Here is a 26072-nt window from a genome sequence, read left to right as displayed (position 1 = left end):
CGGGAGATTGTCACGCTGCGCTCACCACAAACAGGACGGAAGACCGCGGGGCTGAGGTGGGGATGAATAGGCACCGACCCACAACCACGCAGTCCTGTCCGGAATGCGTAGTCCAAGTCGTACCGCGTCGTAGGGTTGGAGAGGTCAGGGTACTTGCCGTATTCCAGGGTTGGAGAGTCCGGGTAGGTAGAGTTTCGTAGCCAAGGTCCAGGGTAATAGAAGGTAGAGTAGTCGAGGAACGAAGCCGGGGTCAAAGCGCTGGAGAGTGTAGAAATCCAAGGAACAGGCAGGGTCAAACAGGACAGACAAAGTTCAAGACAAAACTAGACAGCAGCGGTGAGCACAATGCATAAACAGGAGTTTATGCTCAGCAAAGAAGGACAGACAGAAGCAGGTATAAATGTGGGAAGGGTCCAATTACCTTGCAGGGGTGTGCTCTGGTCCACCAATGGTGTCAGTGAGACACTAATCCAAAACAGCCTGTAATCAGGTTTTCTTAATGATAGGTCTGGTTGCCGAGCAACCCGCGCGCGTGCGCGATGCGCGTCGCGACGTGATGACGTCATGCGGCCTATTCTCCAAGTCTCCGCCTGTGGGAGGCTCCAGCAGCTCCTTCAAGTTCTCCTGCCTCCCGGTTGCCGAGCAACCCACGCGCATGCGCGATGCGCGTCGCGGAGCGCCGACATCACGCTGCTGTGCCTGCACTGCCCTGGCAGTGCGTGGGCGCATGACTCTGCCCCGTGGTGCATCCCCGGGTCGGTCTCCGCGCGGAGTAGAGGTAAGTGTGACAGTATCCCCCCCTTGAGGGGAGACCTTACGGGCGACCCAGAGATGGTTTCTCAGGATGCCTACGGTGGAAGGCATAGATGAGGCGGTTGGCATGTACCTGATGATGAGGGATCCACTCTCTCTCCTCTGGGCCATAGCCTCTCCAGTGTACAAGATATTGCAATCCTCCTCTGGATATTCTGGAGTTGAGAATGGTCTGAACCTCGTATTCTTGTTGGCTATCTACCAGTATGGTTTGCGGAGATTTAGATTGTACTTTGGAGGATGAGTCTTGTAGACAAGGTTTGAGAAGGGATGAGTGAAATACAGAAGGAATCCTCATATTCCTAGGCAGTTCAAGCCGATAGGCTACTGGGTTGATCCTTTTGGTGATGCGGAAAGGACCGATAAAACGTGGTGCCAGTTTGGGTGAGGCTACCTTTAGCCGAATGTTTTTGGTAGATAACCAAACCCTTTGTCCTACAGAGTACCCTGGGACCTCTCTTCGGTGACGATCCGCTTGTCTCTTGTGTAATATACCAGCGTGCTGTAGGTTCCGATGGATCTTCTGCCATAGGTCTTGTAAGTGGCGAATCCTGTCCTCTGCGGCCGGGACTCCAGACTTGGAGATGAGGGAAGGAAGTGCAGACGGATGGAAGCCATAGTTGACCATAAATGGTGACTGTTGGGATGATTCGTTCCGAAGATTATTATGGGAGAATTCTGCCCACGGGAGAAGTTCCGCCCAGTCGTCCTGAGTGTCAGCAATAAAGCACCTCAAAAACTGTTCCAGAGACTGATTGGTGCGTTCCGTCTGTCCATTGGTCTGGGGGTGATAGCCTCACGAAAAGTGTAGTGTGACGTCCAGACTTTTACAAAACGCCCTCCAGAACCGGGAGATGAACTGGGATCCTCTGTCGGACACTATGACCAGGGGAGTCCCATGTAACCTGAAGATCTCCCTGATGAAAATGTCGGACATCGGTGCGGTGGGTAGACCTTTCATAGGGATGAAGTGTGCCTGTTTGGAAAATCTGTCCACCACCACAAGTATGGTGTCCATGCCTCTAGATTTAGGCAACTCAACGATGAAGTCCATCGATATATGTGTCCATGGACGTTCTGGGATGGGTAGTGGTTGAAGGAGACCCGCAGGTCTGTTGTGTGGCGTCTTGCTTCGAGCACAAGTAGCGCAAGTAGCTACGAAAGCTTGTATGTCTCTCCGCATGTAGGGCCACCAGAATGTGCGTTCGATGAGCTCAGTAGTTCTTTTGGTACCAGGATGGCCTGCAGTCTTGGATGAATGTCCCCACTCCATGACTCTCCTCTGGAATTTACGGGGAGTGAACAACCGATCCTCCGGAACGTTGAGTCCTGCCGGGATGTTGTTCTGAGCCTTGGTAATGTCCGTTAAGGCACTAAAAGTATTTGCAGCCAAAATACAAGTGGAAGGGAGAATGGTCTCCTGTTGTTCCACCTTGTTATCCTCTACCAGGAACTGTCGTGACAAGGCGTCGGCTTTAAGGTTCTTAGACCCAGGGATGTAGGAAATGAGGAAGTTAAAGCGAGTAAAGAATAAGGACCATCTTGCCTGGCGAGATCCTAGTCGCCGTGCTCCCTCAATGTACAGTAGATTCTTATGGTAGATTCTTATGGTCAGTAAGTATCGTGACTGGCGTCTCTGTGCCTTCCAGTAAGTGCCTCCACTCTTCTAAGGCCAGTTTGATAGCGAGGAGCTCCCGGTTACCTACATCGTAATTCCTTTGGGCGGAGGAAAATGTTTTAGAAAAATACGCACAAGGATGAAGTGGAGCTAGAGGATTCTTTCTCTGGGAAAGTATAGCACCTGCTCCTACATCGGAGGCGTCGACCTCCAAAAAAAAGGTAACGAAGGATCTGGATGAGTTAAGATGGGTGCTGAGGCGAATGCCGTCTTTATCCTCTCGAAAGCCTGAAGAGCTTTCTCAGTCCACCTCGTAGGATCAGCTCCCTTCTGCGTGAGTGCCGTGATGGGTGCTACTACCGATGAGAATCCTTGAATGAACCTCCGGTAATAGTTGGCGAAGCTGAGGAACCTTTGGATGGCCTTGAGGGAGAGGGGACAGGGCCATTCGAGTACCGCCTTGACTTTGGTAGGGTCCATAGCAAGGCCGGTGTCCGATATGATGTTGCCGAGAAAGGAGGTGGATCTTTGATGGAAATGGCATTTCTCGAGCTTAGCATACAAGTTGTTCTCTCTTAAGCGCTGCAAGACTTGTTTGACATGCATAGTATGTTCAGGCATGGATCTGGAAAATATTAGTATATCGTCCAGGTATACTATAACATGATGGTCCAGAAGGTCTCTGAAAATGTCGTTGACAAAGTCTTGGAAGACAGCAGGAGCATTACACAATCCAAATGGCATGACCAGGTACTCGTAATGCCCGTCGCGAGTATTGAATGCTGTCTTCCATTCGTCTCCTTGTCTGATTCTAACCAGATTATAGGCGCCTCTGAGGTCCAGCTTGGTGAAGATCCTGGCTCCTTGGAGTTTGTCGAATAATTCGGCTATCAACGGAAGGGGGTAGCGTTTCTTTATGGTGAGTTTGTTGAGACCGCGATAGTCAATGCAGGGTCTGAGGGTTCCGTCCTTTTTTTTGACGAAAAAAAATCCTGCCCCCGCAGGTGATGAAGATTTTTGAATGAACCCCCTCTGGAGATTCTCCTGAATATATGTTCTCATGGCCTGGGTCTCAGGAATCGATAGTGGGTATGACCCTCCTCTGGGGGGAATGGCCCCGGGTAGAAGATCGATAGGACAGTCGTACGTCCGATGTGGCGGAAGTACTTCTGCTTGACGTTTGTCAAAGACATCGCGAAAATCCTCGTATATTCCCGGCAGCTGTACCCTGTCAGGATCCGTGACCTCCATTCCTGCCACTGCCTTTGGAGCAGACATGCAATGCTCCAAGCAAAAAGAACTCCAACGAAGTGGCGTGGCCTCTGTCCAGTCAATGACTGGATTGTGGATCCGGAGCCACGGAAGTCCCAGAATGATGTCCGAGGAGGGGGTGTGAATGACATCCAATGTTATGGTCTCGGAGTGGAAGTCGCTAGTCAAGATCTTAAAGGGTGTAGTTTGTAAGGAAATGATTGCGGGCTGCAAGGGTCGTCCGTCAATGGCTTCAAGACCTACCGGGCGATCTTTGGGTACCAACGGTATTTTATTCTTGATAGCGAACTCTTGGTCCACGAAGTTTCCCCCTGACCCCGAATCCAGAAAGGCCCGTGTCTGTACTGTGAAGGTCTCACCGGATATGGAGATAGGTAGATAAATCCTCGTAGAGGGTTGACGAGGGGGAAAAGTTGCAGTGCCCAGCGTGATCCTCCTTATACTCACTGGGCTTTGGCGTTTCCCGGCTTCAGCGGACAGTTGAATACCAGGTGGCCGTTATTGCCACAGTAGAGGCATAGTCCTGCTCGTCTTCTCCGTTGCCTCTCGATAGGCGAAAGGCTAGTCCCTCCCAGCTGCATGGGTTCATCTAGGACGGGAGTTGTGGAGAGTAGAGGACCTATGGTGGAAAAGGAAGACGATTGTATACCTCGGGGGTGTTTGTTTTTCTCCATCCTTCTCTCTTGGAGGCGCTGATCCATCCGGATGCACAGGTTTATCAGGTCCTCAAGTCCAGCGGGACGATCCAGAGCTGCTAGTTCGTCCTTCAACCGTTCGGACAGACCCTGCCAGAAGACTGCAGATAGGGCCACATCGTTCCAGCCGGTCTCGGAAGCCACCGTCCGGAAGTCCAGGGCATAACGAGCCACAGTACGGTCTCCCTGAGAAATATTAAGCAGAGTAGATGCAGCCGTAACCTTACGCCCTGGGGTGTCAAACACCCTTCTGAATTCGGTGATGAAGAGAGTGAGGTCAGAGGTCAAATCTGGGCGTTGCTCCCAGATAGGAGATGCCCATGCTAGAGCGGCGTCAGTCAGCAAGGAGATTATGTATGCGACCTTTGTTCGTGAAAACGGGAAGTGAGAGGGCAGTAGCTCAAACTGTATGAAGCACTGGTTCAGGAACCCCCGACAACCGTTGGGATCCCCTGCATATCGGTTGGGCGCAGGTAGTCGTGGCTCAGAGGTAGGTGTGATGGGAGCAGGAGTGGCTGCGAGTGGGGCGGTGTTGGTGGTAGATACTGTTAAACGTCTAACTTGTTCAGTCAGGGTATCAACGTCTTGTTTAAGTTGGGAAACTAGTTGTTCCTTCAGTGTAAATGATCCGGTAAGTTGCCGGAAGCATTCCTCATGGGTGTCTAGGCGTCGGGCCACCTCAGCGGCGTCCATGTTTGTTGGGCTGAGCATATTGTCACGCTGCGCTCACCACAAACAGGACGGAAGACCGCGGGGCTGAGGTGGGGATGAATAGGCACCGACCCACAACCACCCAGTCCTGTCCGGAATGCGTAGTCCAAGTCGTACCGCGTCGTAGGGTTGGAGAGGTCAGGGTGGTCAGGGTACTTGCCGTATTCCAGGGTTGGAGAGTCCGGGTAGGTAGAGTTTCGTAGCCAAGGTCCAGGGTAATAGAAGGTAGAGTAGTCGAGGAACGAAGCCGGGGTCAAAGCGCTGGAGAGTGTAGAAATCCAAGGAACAGGCAGGGTCAAACAGGACAGACAAAGTTCAAGACAAAACTAGACAGCAGCGGTGAGCACAATGCATAAACAGGAGTTTATGCTCAGCAATGAAAGACAGACAGAAGCAGGTATATATGTGGGAAGCGTCCAATTACCTTGCAGGGGTGTGCTCTGGTCCACCAATGGTGTCAGTGAGACACTAATCCAAAACAGCCTGTAATCAGGTTTTTTTAATGATAGGTCTGGTTGCCGAGCAACCCGCGCGCGTGCGCGATGCGCGCCGCGACGTGATGACGTCATGCGGCCTATTCTCCAAGTCTCCGCCTGTGGGAGGCTCCAGCAGCTCCTTCAAGTTCTCCTGCCTCCCGGTTGCCGAGCAACCCGCGCGCGTGCGCGATGCGCGTCGCAGAGCGCCGACATCACGCTGCTGTGCCTGCACTGCCCTGGCAGTGCTTGGGCGCATGACTCTGCCCCGTGGTGCATCCCCGGGTCGGTCTCCGCGCGGAGTAGAGGTAAGTGTGACAGAGATCCAGTCAACCCGATCGGAAGACCCTTTCCCATCTCGGAGGGTTCCTGGTACAAACTCCCGCAGAGACGCCCATCCTGGGTCCAAGGCCACTGGATCACTCAAGGGAGGCCGCCACCCACAGTATTCCCTGAGAACCTGGACTCCTGTCACCCACCCGGTGGAGAGGATAACCCCACCCTCTGCGAAGGGACATAAATTTATACTCGTTGTTGTTAATTATGCCACCAGGTATCCTGAGGCCTTCCCTCTGAGATCAGCCACTGCTAAACAGGTTGCTCACAGGCTGTTAGAACTGTTCTCTAGGGTAGGACTTCCCCAAGTAATGTTAACTGACCAGGGAACAAATTTCATGGCAAAGTTAATGCAGGATGTCCTGAAGTTATTGGAGGTAAAATCCGTCCGGACCTCGGTCTACCATCCTCAGACTGATGGATTGGTAGAGAGGTTTAACCGTACTTTAAAAACTATGCTTAGGAGATCCAGTCAACCCGATCGGAAGACCCTTTCCCATCTCGGAGGGTTCCTGGTACAAACTCCCGCAGAGACGCCCATCCTGGGTCCGAGGCCACTGGATCACTCAAGGGAGGCCGCCACCCACAGTATTCCCCGAGAACCTGGACTCCTGTCACCCACCCGGTGGAGAGGATAACCCCACCAACCAGAAGGGAGGACCCCATCCAACAGCGGAGAGGTCCAAACACCGAGCCCCGTCGAGAGCTTCCGCGGACGATTGAGTTTGCGGACTCAGGAGATGAGGAGATGGACTGTTCATATGGCAGAACCACTGCCACAGCTTGTCTCCGAGGGGACCACAATCCGTGGTTAGTCCCAGCATCTCTGGAGGGGACAAAAGTAAACGCCATGCTGGACTCGGGCTCTGGAAAACCCTGATCCTAGAGGGCCTAATTCCAAGAAATAGACTATCTTATGACTCTCCTTGGAATATCGAGAGTATCCATGGGGATACAAAGAGATACCCGACGGCGAACGTTACACTGCGTATCCAGGATCAAGAGGCTAGCCTACTAGTGGGAGTTGCTCCCTGGCTACCTGCTCCTGTTCTACTTGGCCGAGGCTGGCCCTACCTCGAAACATTGTTGGCCCCTACTCCTACGGAGCCTACTTCTCTGGTACCGGAGAAGCCCGGAGACTTGTTCCCTTTTTCCCCAGAGATTTTCCCCCGTAGACACCATGTCCCAAAGACACGTAAACAGAGACGTGCGGAAAAAGAGGACTGGTTAAGAAAGGCTGGGACTTTTTGTAACATTAGTCAGCCCAAAGGACTGCAGGTCATGGCCGGGGATGACCAGGGTGGGGAACAGATAGATACGGGAGTGTTGCCAGACCTGGATCTTCCTGACTTCCGTCAGAGGCAGAGGGAGGACCCAGCTCTGGCTAGACAATATGAGAAGGTGGTACAGGTCAACAACAAGATAATAGATGAACAAGGTGTAAAAGTGTTTCCACATTTTGAACTGTTGATTGACATACTATATCGTGTGAATAAGGTTACACAAACAGGGGAGGTCATTCGACAGATGCTAGTCCCTAAAGGGTTGATTAAAACAGTGTTTACCCTAGCCCATACTCTCCCATGGGGTGGTCATTTGGGCAGAGATAAGACCACGGACCGCATCTCGTCCCGGTTTTATTGGCCAGGCATACATGGTGACATCATGAAACTATGTGAGACATGTCCTGAATGCCAGTTAACTAGCCAAAAAGGACAGAAGCCGGCTCCTTTGGTTCCTCTGCCCTTGGTAGCCGTCCCATTCGAGAGAATTTGGGTAGATCTGGTCGGACCTTTAGAACCCTCTGCGAAGGGACATAAATTTATACTCGTTGTTGTTGATTATGCCACCAGGTATCCTGAGGCCTTCCCTCTGAGATCAGCCACTGCTAAACAGGTTGCTCACAGGCTGTTAGGACTGTTCTCTAGGGTAGGACTTCCCCAAGTAATGTTAACTGACCAGGGAACAAATTTCATGGCAAAGTTAATGCAGGATGTCCTGAAGTTATTGGAGGTAAAATCCGTCCGGACCTCGGTCTACCATCCTCAGACTGATGGATTGGTAGAGAGGTTTAACCGTACTTTAAAAACTATGCTTAGGAAGTTTGTGGACACGGAAAAGCGAGCTTGGGATGAACTTCTCCCTTTCCTGTTGTTTGCGGTACGAGAAGTTCCCCAATCATCCACAGGCTTCTCCCCGTTTGAGCTCCTATATGGACGCCAACCTCGGGGTATTCTCGACCTACTGAAGGAATCCTGGGAGGAGGAGCCTTCCCCCTCCAAGAAAACCCTTCAGTATGTCATAGACCTTAGAAACCGCCTAGACATGATAGGTCGGTTTGCGAAGGAAAACCTCAAATCTGCTCAAGAACGTCAAGAGAGGCAGTACAACCAAAAGGCTCGCTTGAGGGTCTTCCAACCTGGGGACCAAGTGATGCTACTACTACCGACATCAGAGAGTAAACTCCTTGCGAAGTGGCAGGGTCCTTTCCAAGTTCTCTGCCGCACCGGGGAGGTGAACTATGAGATCTCTCAACCAGGGTCCAGGAAGGGTAAACAAATCTACCACGTGAACCTCCTGAAACCCTGGAAAACGATGAGATCGCTGTTCATTCACCCTCGGGAAGGAGAGACGGATTTGGGTCCAAAGCTTCCAAAGGGTAGTACGTACACTGACTATCAGGTTCCCATGGGAGAGCAGTTAACAACGGAACAAAGGTCAGACCTACTTGATGTATGTGACCAGTTCCCAGATGTTTTTTCTGAGCTGCCAGGGCAGACTGATTTAGTGTCCCATAGGATTGAGACAGAACCTGGCGTAAAAGTACGGTCCCGTCCCTATAGATTGCCAGAGGGCCGAAAAGACCTGGTAGAGAGGGAGATAATAGACATGTTGGAATTGGGCGTAATCGAGGAGTCCCACAGCGAATGGTGTAGCCCTATCGTGTTGGTCCCTAAACCAGATGGGAAGGTGAGGTTTTGCGTGGATCTGTGAAAGGTAAATGCAGTATCCAGATTTGATGCATATCCAATGCCTAGGGTGGATGAATTGCTTGATTCGCTTGGTAAAGCAGAGTATATCTCCACCCTAGATCTCACGAAAGGATATTGGCAGATACCTCTAGCGGAAGAATCCAAATGCAAAACTGCCTTCGCCACCCCTCTCGGTTTATACCAATTCATCACTATGCCATTTGGGTTACATGGGGCTCCAGCCACGTTCCAAAGGTTAATGGACAAGGTACTACGACCCCATAGGGCATATGCCGCGGCCTACTTGGATGACATTGTCATCTATAGCAGACACTGGCAGTCTCATATAAAAAGGTTAAGGGCAGTCCTAACGTCTTTAAGAGAAGCAGGGCTCACTGCAAATCCAAAAAAATGTGCCCTGGGTAAATCCACTACAAAGTACTTGGGCTATGCCATTGGGGGAGGGATAGTAAGGCCACTAGCTAGAAAGGTGGCCTCCATAAAGGAAGTCCCCACCCCACAGACAAAGACACAGGTCCACTCCCTTTTGGGGTTAGCAGGGTATTACCGGCGGTTTATCCCCAATTTTTCAGAAATATCTGCACCCCTAACAGATCTGACAAAAAAGAGTGCCCGCCCCAAGTTAAATGGTCTTGGGAGTGCCAAGACGCCTTTGACATGCTAAAAAAGTGCCTGTCAGAGGGCCCCGCTTTTCGGAGCCCAGATTTTAAAGAGCCCTTCATCATCCAGACGGATGCCTCAGAGGTAGGACTTTGAGCAGTGCTGTCTCAGCAATTTGATGGTGTTGAACACCCCATACTGTTCATCAGCCGGAAGCTGTTCCCAAGGGAAGTGAGGTATTCCGTTATTGAGAAGGAGTGCCTCACTGTAAAATGGGCAATTGAGGCCTTGAGACATTATGTCGCCGGAGTACACTTCACCCTGGTCACTGACCATGCGCCCTTGAAGTGGTTAAACACCATGAAGGACACAAATCCAAGGTTGACCAGGTGGTATATTGCCCTCCAACCCTTCTCTTTTGATATTCAGCATAGACCTGGAAAGGACCATGGAAATGCTGATTTTTTGTCAAGGGAAGGAGTGGAGGGTCGGGCTTCAGCCGTGTGGGACACTAGCCACACATATACAGGGGAGGTATGTGACAGAGTGAAGTCAACTCCTATCAGTTACGCCTGGGAGACATATGTCTGAGTGCTTCATCCAGCACTCATAAGGGTTAACTCAGGTGGAAGTTAGGAAATCAGAACTCTTTAGCTGACACCTGAGAGCCAGCAAGGTAGATAAAGGATCATGTGACTGGCAGTAGCTGCCAGAGAGAGAGAGAGAGAAGCACACTGCTGCGTGAGCCCTTAGCCAGAGGGATTTCACCAAAGACTACTTCAACTAAAGTAAGGATTATTCATTTGTTTACTGACTGCTCAAAGTACCCTTATGGTTTGGTTCTGGTTTAGCCAGCCAGCCTGCTAGATAGGTCTGCTGTGTTATTAGTCAGTTTTTCTCCCAAAGTGGAGCAGGATTTATTTTGTTAAAGGGACAGTGTACCCGCATGTTATGTTACTGTGGAGAAATAAAGCCACTGAACGTTTTTATTTATCCTGAAACTATACGTGTGGACTGTTCCCTGACCTCGGCTACAGGCCGTCCTGCCACAGTTACGTGTAACGGTGCTCCGTGCCTTTTGTATGTTACGTGTAACGGTGCTCCATGCCTTTGTATGTTACGTGTAACGGTGCTCCGTGCCTTTTGTATGTTACTGCTCCGTGCCTTTGTATGTTACGTGTAACGGTGCTCCGTGCCTTTGTATGTTACGTATAACGGTGCTCCGTGCCTTTGTATGTTATGTGTAACGGTGCTCCGTGCCTTTGTATGTTACTGCTCCGTGCCTTTGTATGTTACGTGTAACGGTGCTCCGTGCCTTTGTATGTTACGTGTAACGGTGCTCCGTGCCTTTGTATGTTATGTGTAACGGTGCTCCGTGCCTTTGTATGTTACTGCTCCATGCCTTTGTATGTTACTTGTAACGGTGCTCTGTGCCTTTGTATGTTACGTGTAACGGTGCTCCGTGCCTTTGTATGTTATGTGTAACGGTGCTCCGTGCCTTTGTATGTTACTGCTCCATGCCTTTGTATGTTACTTGTAACGGTGCTCTGTGCCTTTGTATGTTACGTGTAACGGTGCTCCGTGCCTTTGTATGTTATGTGTAACGGTGCTCCGTGCCTTTGTATGTTACTGCTCCATGCCTTTGTATGTTACTTGTAACGGTGCTCTGTACCTTTGTATGTTACGTGTTACTGTGCTCCATGCCTGTGTATGTTACATGTAACTGTACTCCATACCTGTGTACATGCATGCATGTTATGCTTAATTGTGCTCTTCTCACATACATGTTACACCTCATATTAATGAGGTGACTTTCAAAATATTGTCCCTGGTCACTATATACAATACCTAACTAAGAAAACCCTATAGCTCAGCGCTGCCGTGGGCCTCCCTCCCAGCAAGTTATCCCACAAATAGTGGGGCTCCCTCTCAGCAAGTTATCCCACAAATAGTGGGGCTCCCTCCCAGCAAGTTATCCCACAAATAGTGGGGCTCCCTCCCAGCAAGTTATCCCACAAATAGTGGGGCTCCCTCCCAGCAAGTTATCCCACAAATAGTGGGGCTCCCTCCCAGCAAGTTATCCCACAAATAGTGGGGCTCCCTCCCAGCAAGTTATCCCACAAATAGTGGGGCTCCCTCCCAGCAAGTTATCCCACAAATAGTGGGGCTCCCTCCCAGCAAGTTATCCCACAAATAGTGGGGCTCCCTCCCAGCAAGTTATCCCACAAATAGTGGGGCTCCCTCTCAGCAAGTTATCCCACAAATAGTGGGGCTCCCTCCCAGCAAGTTATCCCACAAAGAGTGGGGCTCCCTCCCAGCAAGTTATCCCACAAATAGTGGGGCTCCCTCCCAGCAAGTTATCCCACAAATAGTGGGGCTCCCTCCCAGCAAGTTATCCCACAAAGAGTGGGGCTCCCTCCCAGCAAGTTATCCCACAAATAGTGGGGCTCCCTCCCAGCAAGTTATCCCACAAATAGTGGGGCTCCCTCCCAGCAAGTTATCCCACAAATAGTGGGGCTCCCTCTCAGCAAGTTATCCCACAAATAGTGGGGCTCCCTCCCAGCAAGTTATCCCACAAATAGTGGGGCTCCCTCCCAGCAAGTTATCCCACAAATAGTGGGGCTCCCTCCCAGCAAGTTATCCCACAAATAGTGGGGCTCCCTCCCAGCAAGTTATCCCACAAATAGTGGGGCTCCCTCCCAGCAAGTTATCCCACAAATAGTGGGGCTCCCTCCCAGCAAGTTATCCCACAAATAGTACAAAGATTCAAAATAGTGGGGTTACCGGCGGTACAAGCGCACTTTACCCGCCCATAGAATTGTCCAGAGGGCTCCACAGTCCTCTTGTTGGTTGATGCAGGAAAGAAACAAGGAAATGACAGCTGGCTGGCACCTGGCTGGCACCTGGCTGATCCTCCTATTATCACGTACACAGGGGGAACTCCCCATTGGGCAGCACCAAGCACTGGGCTGCAGTTCTAAGAACCAGAAACAAATGCCTACTTAAAAGAAACTTTCGTGATTCATTCGAGAGGATCTGTTCTTTTGCCTGCGTCTTCTCCTCGACCTCACGAATCCCACGTGTTGTCGCCACTTGGTCAGCCTCTTCAATGGGTTCCCCACGGTATAAGCTCCGTGTCCCCCCGTGAGTCCCCAGGGAGAGAATGACAATGGAAGAGATAGTGCAGACTGATAAAAGGTTTTACTTAAAATGACACAAAGCCAAGAACTCACTTACATGAACTTGGCTACAATAAAACAATTTCAAAGTGCCGTCCGCAACATGTGTATCGGGTGCTGAGTGTACCGCCTTGTACCGCCATGTACCACGAGCGCTCTCACTGCCCACAGTCCCAATTCCGGCGCACTTCACTGACGTCACGCAAAAGCACCACAGGAACCCTCCTTGCCGACGGACACTGTAACTCCTCCTTCCCAGCTGGGGGTCGGCAAGGAGGGTTCCTGTGGCGCTTTTGTGTGTGTGTGTGTGACACTGTGTGTGTGTGTACACTGTGGGTGCTTTATATCTGCGGGTGTATGCATTATGGGTGTCACATCATTTACTCCCATTGTCTCTGTCTCTCTATTTCTTTCATGTATCTATCTCTTCCCCCTCTATCTCTTTACCTTTCCACTATCTCTTCCCCCTCTATCTCTTTACCTTTCTACTATCTCTTCCCCCTCTATCTCTTTACCTTTCTACTATCTCTTCCCCCTCTATCTCTTTACCTTTCTACTATCTCTTCCCCCTCTATCTCTTTACCTTTCTACTATCTCTTCCCCCTCTATCTCTTTACCTTTCTACTATCTCTTCCCCCTCTATCTCTCTCTTTCTCTTCCCTCTCTCGCTATCTCCACTCTCCTCCTTCTCTCTCTCTCTCTCTCTCCTCTTCCCCCTCTATCTCTTTACCTTTCTACTATCTCTTCCCCCTCTATCTCTCTCTTTCTCTTCCCTCTCTCGCTATCTCCACTCTCCTCCTCTCTCTCTCTCTCTCCTCTTCCCCCTCCGTTTATTATCTTACTCTCTCTCCCTCCTCTCTCCCCCCTGTTTATTATCCCTCTCTCTCTCTCTCCCCCTCTCTCTCCGCCTCTCTCCCCCCTGTTTATTATCCCTCTCTCTCTCTCTCCCCCTCACTCTCAGGTGGTTTGATAAATCCTTCAGCTTGGTCGTATTTAGTAATGGGAAGTTGGGTCTGAACGCTGAGCACTCGTGGGCAGACGCGCCTATCATTGGACATCTTTGGGAGGTATCACTTTCACATACACATACACATACACAATCACATACTGTGACGGTGAGGGGGTAACCAGGCTATCAAATAAAGGTTAAGCCCGTTTGGTTACCTCTGATCCATGTTTTGGGGTTCAAGAGTGTCAGCTCTTGAGCCTAACCTTTGTATCTGCATGAAATGTAATTATGCGACAATAAATCATTTTTATCTTTTTTCCTTTCCACGGATGCCAGCGAGCAGGGAGTGCCAGCGAGCAGGGAGTGCCAGCGAGCAGGGAGTGCCAGCGAGCAGGGTGTGCCAGCGAGCAGGGTGTGCCAGCGAGCAGGGTGTGCCAGCGAGCAGGGAGTGCCAGCGAGCAGGGATTGCTGGGGGATGAGTTTCAAGGTTTTTTTTGCGGAGAAAGTGTTGTCAGAATGTGTCTACTGTACGTAGTCGGGGTCCAGAATTGCTGGATACCCAAAAAATTTACCCGGGAATCATGCTTGATTCCATATACATATTGGCACATTGTCCCCGCAATATCTCCCCTTGAAAATGCTTGCGTGACTCACCGCTTGGGTTCCCTGCTTCAGCACAGCCCAGAAAGGTAAATGGTGCAAAGGGATGAAAAGTGTCCCTGTAACTATAAGGGGTCCCTAGGTTAAGGTGGATACCCAGTTACTGCCCAGGTCACACAGAACCTATATAGGGGTTCAGGGGTTCTCCAACCATAGATAAGGTTGTGAGGAGATTTTTAAAGTCCAGTCCAAGTCTATTTTATAGTGTGTGGGGAATATAGGGTAATAGAAAATAAAGTGCAACTTTTTATTCTATTCCCCATACCCAGAGACTTAGAACATGTAAAAGTATATTTTTATTAGCATTTGTGTTTGGTATAAAATGTACTGTTGTGCACGGTATTATGAGCTGGGACTTTGAGGACCAATGTTCTGACAGGCCACTGGGCAACCATCTTGGTGCCAGTAAGTCTGCTCAGACATCGGACATGAAAGCCACAGAGGATGCCTGAGTTGTGAAGACCATTTGGGTAGGAGGGAAGGGCTCAAGTACCCACGTCCTGGGATGAATGGAAGTCCTCCGGACTACCATTTGCCCCACCAGACGTGGAGAAGCCTAACCCAGCAGGTGGCATCTGAATAGCAAGTGGCAGAGTTGGCAAACTTGCGCATGTCCCTTGGCAGATTCAGAAGCCCCGCTTGCCCGGGTTCACAGGACTGGCATCGCTCTGATTGGCTTGTAAGAAAGTTCCCACGCGGTGATTGGCTGTAGTATTTTGTGAACGAGTTCCAAAATACTGTAAGAAACCTTGCAGCCAATCAGCCGGGAGAATCTTAAGTGCCAAAACAGCAGCAAGGTTTTTGGAAGTGGATAAAGAGCACCGGCTTCAGAAAAACCACCGGCTTCAGAAAAACCAACCACCGGCTTCAGAAAAACCACCGGCTTCAGAAACACCAACCACCGGCTTCAGAAAAACCACCGGCTTCAGAAAAACCAACCACCGGCTTCAGAAAAACCACCGGCTTCAGAAAAACCAACCACCGGCTTCAGAAAAACCAACCACCGGCTTCAGAAAAACCAACCACCGGCTCCAGAAAAACCAACCACCGGCTTCAGAAAAACCAACCACCGGCTCCAGAAAAACCAACCACCGGCTCCAGAAAAACCAACCACCGGCTCCAGAAAAACCAACCACCGGCTTCAGAAAAACCAACCACCGGCTTCAGAAAAACCAACCACCTGCTCCAGAAAAACCAACCACCGGCTTCAGAAAAACCAACCACCGGCTTCAGAAAAACCAACCACCGGCTTCAGAAAAACCAACCACCGGCTCCAGAAAAACCAACCACCGGCTCCAGAAAAACCAACCACCGGCTCCAGAAAAACCAACCACCGGCTTCAGAAAAACCAACCACCGGCTTCAGAAAAACCAACCACCGGCTCCAGAAAAACCAACCACCGGCTTCAGAAAAACCAACCACCGGCTCCAGAAAAACCAACCACCGGCTCCAGAAAAACCAACCACCGGCTCCAGAAAAACCAACCACCGGCTCCAGAAAAACCAACCACCGGCTTCAGAAAAACCAACCACCGGCTTCAGAAAAACCAACCACCGGCTTCAGAAAAACCAACCACCGGCTTCAGAAAAACCAACCACCGGCTTCAGAAAAACCAACCACCGGCTTCAGAAAAACCACCGGCTCCAGAAAAACCAACCACCGGCTCCAGAAAAACCAACCACCGGCTCCAGAAAAACCAACCCGGAATATTGCTTTTTGCGGCCAAATGCGAGAACTGAACGTAGCGGTGCGGCTGGGATTTCAAGCTGATTTTAGTCCCAGGACATTTGGAGTGAAGTCCCGGTCAAGCAAAATCAACTGCTCCAGAGAGAAGGGAGCGGTGGTGTCTGGAATTGCAGCCGATTTGGGCTCCAGGACGTTTCGGGCTAAGTCCCGGTCAACTAAAGACTCTTGTTCAAAGTGCCATTTAGCTAAGAAAGTCTAGTTTTTACCACAATTCCCAAGTAAGTGTGTCTCTTCTTATGTAGTTTGTATCATTGTGTGTGTAACGGGTTTTCCCCCCCCCAATCGCATATAGAGTGTGGGGTACAAGGGAACATACAATGTTACCATCGGTGTGGTGCATTACCTGTTGGCTCGCAGGAGGGCTGAGCTTCCGCCACGGGGAACCTGGGACATAACACAACACTATGGGTATTCACTACACGATGCAGCGCCTCCACCTGCGATGGCTCCCACCAGAGGGGGAGTGGATCCTCGCAGGACAAACACAATAATCACATACACAGTGGGGTAAGATAACTAATACTATTTACTTCTTCTGCAACACAACATATAACAACTGTCTTACATAACCTGTGTCCCTCTCTAGAGGAGACACTTACTGCGTCACGCGGGGCGCTTAAGCTATCTGCACCACGGCGGGTGCCTACACTTTATGCGTCACGGCGGACGCTACCACCTCTAGGCGTCACGGCGGACGCTACCACCTCTAGGCGTCACGGCGGACGCTACCACCTGTAGGCGTCACGGCGGACGCTACCACCTTTAGGCGTCACGGCGGACGCTAACACCTCCCCAGAGTGATCCCACCCCGGGTCCAGTACACCCAACCCAAATGTCTCGCACACCCAAGTCATGTACCAATATGTGTGTGTGACTGCACAGCCACTATGTCTGGTGATAGGCCTTGTTGGTGCACGTGGGGATGTGGTTTACCTGCCGAGCAATCCAGTGCTCGGACCTGCCGCAACTTCTCAAAGGATCCAGGCGATCTTTGGCACGATACCCGGATCCACTACTGTAGGGGCGATCCCCTTCTGGAAACAGTCCAACTCTTTCCCAGCAACCGCTCATTGTTCATGGTACACTACTAGCCAATAAATAATGGGGCAGGGTCCCTAACCTAGGGCCTGTCCCTACAAGACTCAGCTAGGATGACTCAGGGCTATCTGGGGCCTAGGGGATTGCTAGCCTAGTGCAGAGAGTCACAGACCCCTGCACCCTACCTCCTTCCCCTAGCTGCTCCAGTCACCAACTGCTGTATGCAAAAACCCCGCGAAATGTATCCATTCCCTGCAAGCAGGGAGCTCCTCCAGCCCTATTGGCTCCCTGGCGTCACATGGGGTTCCCTAATGCTCTTGGGAGCTGTAGTCCCTGGCCAATACCTTCCCTGGTAGGCTAGGGCTTCGCGGGCTTACCCCTGCGCATGCGCGAGCTGACTGGCGTTCTCCTGCACCTGCTCTAACTGCGCATGCGCGAGCTGTCTGGGTAATGGCGGCGCCCTCTTCGCCGGCCGCCGGGACCTTAGAGACGCGATCGCGGCCTTAGCGACGGCCCGATCGCGTCCCCGGCAACCGGCCCGCTCGCGGAGAAGAAACGCTGCTCCCTCCTCGGCCCCCACCCTCCGGAATGTCCTCTGCGCATGCGTGCGCAATCGCCTATGGCGTCGCCCTGCACCGGGACCCGACAGAGCCCTAGCAACGCGTCCGACCGCGTCCTTGCCAACCGGTTCCTGCAAGGAGTCGCGCTATCCGCGCCTATGCCCCCGCATCTCCCCACAAGCGGCTGCTACCTCGGTGAGTGTCACGAGGGGGGGGGGGCATCACCACCGCGGGGGACCTGGTTACATCTGTATCATTGTGTGTATCATTGTGTGTAACATTGTGTGTAACATTGTGTGTTTGCCTTTCCCTGCGAATAAATTTACAATTTATTTCACTTCACCTGTTTTGCTCAATGTATGATTCTGATAAAAAGGTGTAAATGCCTGGTCTCCGGTGACACATACACAATCACATACACACAACCATTCACATACTCATACACACTAACATCCCCACACAATCACATGCCTATATACTTGAATTACCTATACCTCGACCCTTGGGGGGGGGGGATGCACCCTGAAACACGCCCCTTCCACAACCACACCCTTTATCAATGAGACAAACACAGAAACCCGCGTTCCCCAAACGACTACTGGAGGTACCTTGGACCCCACCCCAAGGAGCCAACTTTACATCAGGATACCTTCCCCCTCTAACTCCTTCCCACCAGGGTACCTTCCCCCTCTAACTCCTTCCCACCATGGTCCCTTCCCCTATCACCTTCCCACCAGGGTCCCTTCCCCCTCTAACTCCTTCCCTCCAGGGTCCCTTCCCCCTCTAACTCCTTCCCTCCAGGGTCCCTTCCCCCTCCTTCCCACCAGGGTCCCTTCCCCCTCTAACTCCTTCCCACCATGGTCCCTTCCCCTATCACCTTCCCACCAGGGTCCCTTCCCCCTCTAACTCCTTCCCACCATGGTCCCTTCCCCTATCACCTTCCCACCAGGGACCCTTCCCCCTCTAACTCCTTCCCACCAGGGTCCCTTCCCCCTCTAACTCCTTCCCACCAGGGTCCCTTCCCCCTATAACACCTTCCCACCAGGGTACCTTCCCCCTCTAACTCCTTCCCACCATGGTCCCTTCCCCTATCACCTTCCCACCAGGTCCCTTCCCCCTCTAACTCCTTCCCACCAGGGTCCCTTCCCCCTCTAACTCCTTCCCACCATGGTCCCTTCCCCTATCACCTTCCCACCAGGGTCCCTTCCCCCTCTAACTCCTTCCCACCAGGGTCCCTTCCCCCTCTAACTCCTTCCCACCAGGGTCCCTTCCCCCTCTAACTCCTTCCCACCCGGGTCCCTTCCCCCTCTAACACCTTCCCACCAGGGTCCCTTCCCCTAACTCCTTCCCACCATGGTCCCTTCCCCTATCACCTTCCCACCAGGGTCCCTTCCCCCTCTAACTCCTTCCCACCAGGGTCCCTTCCCCCTCTAACTCCTTCCCACCCGGGTCCCTTCCCCCTCTAACACCTTCCCACCAGGGTCCCTTCCCCTAACTCCTTCCCACCAGGGTCCCTTCCCCTAACTCCTTCCCACCAGGGTCCCTTCCCCCTCTAACTCCTTCCCACCAGGGTCCCTTCCCCCTCTAACTCCTTCCCACCAAGGTCCCTTCCCCCTCAAACACCTTCCCACCAGGGTCCCTTCCCCCTCTAACTCCTTCCCACCAGGGTCTCTTCCCCCTCTAACTCCTTCCCACCAGGGTCCCTTCCCACCGGGGTCCCTTCCCACCAGGGTCCCTTCCCCCTCAAACACCTTCCCACCAGGGTCCCTTCCATCTCTAACGCTGTCACGGGAGACCAGGCATTTACACATTTATACCGGGATCATAAAATTTAGCAAAACGAGATAAGTGAAATAAATTGTGATTTATTCGTATTAAAAGTCAAACACACAGTGGAACACAAAGTACATGATAAAGACACGCTTACTGGGGGTCTGGGCTACAAAACGAGACTTTCCTAGCTGAAATGAACGAAAAACCAAAGTCTTTAGTTGACCGGGACTCAGCCCGAAATGTCCTGGAACTTAAAACGGCATGAAGTTCCTGACGCCGCCGCTCTCTTTCACCCGGAGATGCTGAAATCCCTTAACCGGAGTTAGTCCCAAACATCCTGGAACTAATTTCGGCTTGTAATCCCGGCCGCGACCGCTACGTTCCTTTTGTAAAACTAGGTCCCAAAAAGCTAGACTTAGAAAATATTTCGACTTGAAATTTCTGAAGCCGGCTCGCTGCTATTTCTCCAAGAGCATCTTTCGGTACTGTAGCAGGGTCTCCCCTGGCCCCCCTCACCTGCGCGGAGTAGCGGGGACCCCCACGGTATGTCAGGCAGTTGCAGGGGCGATCGCGTCGCCGGGGATACCAGGCGACATCAGTGACAGGGCGCTGCCATCTTGCGTGCGTTCGCGCCTGCGCGGTGCGTATTTAGAGTTGCGGCTGCCATTAACCTTAGTGCAGGGACTCCTCAAGGTCACCCCTGCACAGTTAAGAGTAGCGGCGGCCATTTCACGATCGCGCATGCTCAGTACAGATCGCACACGCGGCCCCAATGATAAAGAGGTCCTGAGTGGACTACATCTCCCAGCAGCCTCTGGGGACTGCACTTACACCCAGATCACATGCAGCCACACAGCCACTAAGGCTTACAGATTCTCATGCTGCATGTGGACACTGTTGTGTGCTGAGTCAGGAAGCAGACAGTGCAGCACATGAGTTAGTTGGAGCTGGGAGAAGATAGGGGAAGGTTGTGTAGGGAGCAAGTGGCTCCTACACTAGGTCAGGTTACCCCCCTAGGCCCCAGCTAGGCCCAACTCACTGTTAGTTTGTGATGCTCTAGGAAAGGCCCTAAGGTAGGGACTTTACCATTTTAGCAGTTAGCTTAGTCAGGGACACAGCTGCACTGCTGTGAGCTCCTGACAAGTGTGGTCTGGGATCAGACCTGCATTACTCAAGATAGAGACTATCTGTGTGGGTGAGACTATCTGGATTGGAAGCGGACCCCATCGCTGCGGATTCAGCGCTGGACGCAGACGGGTCCTTTCCTATTGTTTGCTGTACCCGGGTGCAGGAGCTCCGGGCAGGTACAGTCACCAAGTGCACCAACATTAACTATCATACCGGTTCCTTTCAGGCGCTGATCACGCCTAAGGGGTGGGTTGTGGGACGCTGAGTATATGTGGTGGGGTTGTGGCCTTGTGAGGCCAGGTTACAGGTTGACATTACTGTAATGTTATATTGTGATGGTTATTCTTTAGTTACATATAGTAAACTGTTTTATATATACTTCAGTGTATGTGTTTACTATTTGTGGGTCCTGTGTCAGGGGTCATTCTATACGCCTAGAAATCCTGCACAGGTGGAGGCGCTGTAAGTATATGTTCCAGGATATACCCCAGGCTCCCAGTGGTGGAGGTTCAGGCCTCCTGTGAGCCTATCAGGTATTGCACCACACCTGGTAACACAGGTATATTTCCACACCTGTACCCTATCTGCGATTGGGGGGGGGGGCGTGATATATGTGTTACAGTACATTCAAATTTGCCGCTGATGTCCTGGCGCTTGGAATTTCACGTCCGGATTGGCTGAGGGATTCTTATAATATTTCAAAGTTCATTCATGAAATAATACAGCCAATCCCAGCGTGGGAACTTTCCTACCAACCAATCAGAGCGATGACAGTCTTCTGAAGCTGGGCAAGCAGCTCTTCTGAATCAGCCAAGGGCATGCGCAAGATTGCCACCTCTGCCACTTGGAATTCAGAAGCCACTGCTGGTTTAGGCTCCGCACAGTGTGGGAAAGGCAAATGGTAGTCCCGAGGACTTCCATTCATCCCACGACATGGGTACCCCGAGCCTAAACCTCCTGCCCAAATGTTCTTCACACCTCTGGCATCCTCTGTGGCTTTCATGTCCGATGTCTGAGTAGACACGCTGGCACCAAGCTGGTAGCCCAGAGACACAACCAGAAAATAGGTCCGGAAAGTCCCAGCTCTCATTATACCGTGCATAAGCATATATGTACTTTAAACACTCTGTTTAATAAAATATACACTTTATACTTTCCTAAGTCTTCTGGTTATGGGGAATAGAATAAGAAGTTGCACTTTATTCCTTACTAGCCATATTCCCCACTCACTATAACCTTAGCCTTTGCAAATCTTCACACCCTTTTCTATACCAGGTTCTGGGTGACCTGGGCCTTAACTGGGGATCCCCTTTAACCTAGGGACCATTCCAGGGACACCTCACATCCCTATGCCTTATTTACCTTTCTGGTCTGTGCTGAAGCAGGGAATCCTAGCGGTGAGTTGTGCAAGTGTTTTCAATGGGAGATTTTGCCAGGTCAATGTGCCTATATGTATCCGGGAATCAAGCATGATTCTCGAGTACTTTTTTGGGGTATCCAGCAACTCTGGACCCCGATTACCTATACACATTCTGACAACACTTTCTCCGCAAACCCCCCTTGAAACTCATACCCCAGCAATCCGTGCTCGCTGGCACTCCCTGCTCGCTGGCAATCCCTGCTCGCTGGCACTCCCTGCTCGCTGGCACTCCCTGCTCGCTGGCACTCGCTGCTCTCTGGCACTCCCTGCTCGCTGGCATCCCTGGAAAGGAAAAAAACATAAAAATGATTTATTGTCGCATAATTACGTCATGCAGATACAAAGGTTAGGCTCAAGAGCTGACACTCTTGAATCCCAAAACATGGATCAGAGGTAACCAAACAGGCTTAACCTTTATTAGTGAGCCTGGTTACCCCCTCACTCTGGACCACGACTAGCTAGGCACATTCTGACAACACTTTCTCTGTAAAACCCCCCTTGAAACTCATAGCCCAGTGATCTCTGCTCGCTGGCACCACCGCCCCCACCCCCCCCCCCCCCTCCCAGTGATCCCAATGATCTCTGCTCGCTGGCACTCCTGGAAAGGTAAAAACACAAAAATTCTTTATTGTCGCATAATTTCATGCAATGCATAGACCATCACTGGGTTCAAGAGCTGACACTCCCAAACCCCAATACATGGATCAGAGGTAACCAAATGGGCTTAAACGTTTATTGTGAGCCTGGTTACCCCCTCACCGTCACAAACACCTTCCTGCCAGGGTCCCTTCCCCTAACACCTTCCCACCAGGGTCCCTTCCCCATCTAACACCTTCCCACCAGGGTCCCTTCCCCATCTAACACCTTCCCACCAGGGTCCCTTCCCCTAACACCTTCCCACCAGGGTCCCTTCCCCTAACACCTTCCCACCAGGGTCCCTTCCCCTAACACCTTCCCACCAGGGTCCCTTCCCCATCTAACACCTTCCCACCAGGGTCCCTTCCCCTAACACCTTCCCACCAGGGTCCCTTCCCCCTATAACACCTTCCCACCAGGGTCCCTTCCCCTAACACCTTCCCACCAGGGTCCCTTCCCCATCTAACACCTTCCCACCAGGGTCCCTTCCCCATCTAACACCTTCCCGCCAGGGTCCCTTCCCCATCTAACACCTTCCCGCCAGGGTCCCTTCACCTAACACCTTCCCACCAGGGTCCCTTCCCCTAACACCTTCCCACCAGGGTCCCTTCCCCCTATAACACCTTCCCACCAGGGTCCCTTCCCCTAACACCTTCCCACCAGGGTCCCTCCCCATCTAACACCTTCCCACAAGTGTCCCTTCCCCATCTAACACCTTCTCGCCAGGGTCCCTTCCCCATCTAACACCTTCCCACAAGTGTCCCTTCCCCATCTAACACTTTCCCGCCAGGGTCCCTTCCCCATCTAACACCTTCCCACCAGGGTCCCTTCCCCTAACACCTTCCCACCAGGGTCCCTTCCCCATCTAACACCTTCCCACCACGGTCCCTTCCCCATCTAACACCTTCCCACCAGGGTCCCTTCCCCATCTAACACCTTCCCACCAGGGTCCCTTCCCCATCTAACACCTTCCCACCAGGGTCCCTTCCCCATCTAACACCTTCCCACCAGGGTCCCTTCCCCATCTAACACCTTCCCACCAGGGTCCCTTCCCCATCTAACACCTTCCCACAAGGGTCCCTTCCCCATCTAACACCTTCCCACCAGGGTCCCTTCCCCATCTAACACCTTCCCACCAGGGTCCCTTCCCCATCTAACACCTTCCCACCAGGGTCCCTTCCCCATCTAACACCTTCCCACAAGGGTCCCTTCCCCATCTAACAGCTTCCCACAAGGGTCCCTTCCCCTAAAACCTTCCCACCAGGGTCCCTTCCCCATCTAACACCTTCCCACAAGGGTCCCTTCCCCTAACACCTTCCCACCAGGGTACCTTCCCCTAACACCTTCCCACCAGGGTCCCTTCCCCATCTAACAGCTTCCCACCAGGGTCCCTTCCCCATCTAACACTTTGCCACCAGGGTCCCTTCCCCTAAAACCTTCCCGTCAGGGTCCCTTCCCCTAACACCTTCCCACCAGGGCCTCCCATCCCACCTCTCTTCTCTCCCACCCACCTCTCTTCTCTCCCACCCCACCCCACCTCTCCTTTCTCCAACCCCACCTCTCCTCTATTCCTCCACCTTTCATCTTCCCCCACACCACCCCTATTCCCTCTCCACCTCTCCTCTTCTCTCCCCCCACCTCTCCTCTTCCCTCCCCACACCTCTCCTCTTCCCTCCCCCCACCTCTCCTCTTCCCTCCCTACCTCCTCCTCCTCCTCTTCCCTCCCCCACCTCTCCACTTTCTCCTCTCCCTCTCCTCCCCCCACTCTCTCTCCCTCACTGCTCTGCCTCCTTCTTTCTCCTCAGTTCCTATTGGCCACTGACTGCTTTGATTTGGGATACACAGAGGATGGGAACTGCCGTGGGGAGCCCGGGCTATCTCTGCCCCCACCCTACAGACTGCAGTGGGACATCCCCCTGAAGGTGGGTGCACCGTGCACCGTACACCAAAGGTCTCACAAGGAATAAGATCAGAAAGTAGAAATACTGTGCTGGAAGCAAAGCCTTCGGGACGTTGCATCTGTCTGTCTGCCTCACCGCGTCTCTGCCTCGTCACCGCGTCTCTGCCTCACCGCGTCTCTGCCTCGTCACCGCGTCTCTGCCTCGTCACCGCGTCTCTGCCTCGTCACCGCGTCTCTGCCTCACCGCGTCTCTGCCTCGTCACCGCGTCTCTGCCTCACCGCGTCTCTGCCTCGTCACCGCGTCTCTGCCTCGTCACCGCGTCTCTGCCTCACCGCGTCTCTGCCTCACCGCGTCTCTGCCTCGTCACCGCGTCTCTGCCTCGTCACCGCGTCTCTGCCTCGTCACCGCGTCTCTGCCTCGTCACCGCGTCTCTGCCTCACCGCGTCTCTGCCTCACCGCGTCTCTGCCTCGTCACCGCGTCTCTGCCTCGTCACCGCGTCTCTGCTTCGTCACCGCGTCTCTGCCTCGTCACCGCGTCTCTGCCTCACTGCGTCTCTGCCTCGTCACCGCGTCTCTGCCTCACCGCGTCTCTGCCTCACCGCGTCTCTGCCTCACCGCGTCTCTGCCTCGTCACCGCGTCTCTGCCTCACTGCGTCTCTGCCTCACCGCGTCTCTGCCTCGTCACCGCGTCTCTGCCTCACCGCGTCTCTGCCTCGTCACCGCGTCTCTGCCTCACCGCGTCTCTGCCTCGTCACCGCGTCTCTGCCTCACCGCGTCTCTGCCTCGTCACCGCGTCTCTGCCTCACTGCGTCACTGCCGGGTCTCTACTTCGTCACCACATTACCGCGTCTGCCTCGTCACCGCGTCTCTGCCTCCTCACCGCGTCTCTGCCTCCTCTCCGCGTCTCTGCCTCCTCGCCGCGTCTCTGCCTCACTGTCTCTGCCTCGTCACCGCGTCTCTACCTCACTGCATCTGCCTCGTCACCGCGTCTCTGCCTCGTCATCGCATCTCTGCCTCGTCACCGCCTCGTCACCACGTCACTGCCTCGTCACCGCGTCACTGCCTCGTCACCGCTTCTCTGCCTCGTCACCGTGTCTCTGCCTCGTTGCCACGTCTCTGCCTCGTCGCAATATCTCTTCCTCGTCGCCATGTCTCTGCCTCGTGGCCATGTCACTATCTCATAGCCGTTTCTCTGCCTCGTCACCGTTTCTCTGCCTCGTCACCGCGTCTCTGCCTCGTCACCGCATCTCTGCCTCGTCACCGCGTCTGTCTCCTAGCCGCGTCTCTGTCTCCTAGCCGCGTCTCTGCCTCGTCACCGCGTCTCTGCCTCGTCACTGCGTCTGTCTCCTAGCCGCGTCTCTGTCTCGTAGCTGCGTCTCTGCCTCGTCACTGCTTCTGTCTCCTAGCCGCGTCTGTCTCCTAGCCGCGTCTCTGTCTCCTAGCCGCGTCTCTGCCTCGTCACCGCGTCTCTGCCTCGTCACTGCGTCTGTCTCCTAGCCGCGTCTCTGTCTCGTAGCTGCGTCTCTGCCTCGTCACTGCGTCTGTCTCCTAGCCGCGTCTGTCTCCTAGCC

The 26072-nt window shown here is 52.8% G+C and overlaps 1 protein-coding gene across 1 annotated transcript in view; it reads left to right on the top strand.

The window, feature by feature from the left end:
- The window catches only part of CPT1B (carnitine palmitoyltransferase 1B), a 203219-nt gene that overhangs the window by 146359 nt on the left and 30788 nt on the right, over positions 1–26072 (top strand). The window contains exons 10-11 of the mRNA XM_075599234.1: positions 13652–13757; positions 24406–24522. Of these exons, the coding sequence (XP_075455349.1) occupies positions 13652–13757; positions 24406–24522 (223 nt within the window). The remainder of the gene's footprint in view (positions 1–13651; positions 13758–24405; positions 24523–26072) is intronic.

Source organism: Ascaphus truei, chromosome 5 (genome assembly GCF_040206685.1).
Source record: "Ascaphus truei isolate aAscTru1 chromosome 5, aAscTru1.hap1, whole genome shotgun sequence".
Lineage (NCBI taxonomy): Eukaryota > Metazoa > Chordata > Amphibia > Anura > Ascaphidae > Ascaphus > Ascaphus truei.
Note: the sequence above shows the minus strand (reverse complement) of the source record. Positions and strands in the feature narration are given on the sequence as shown.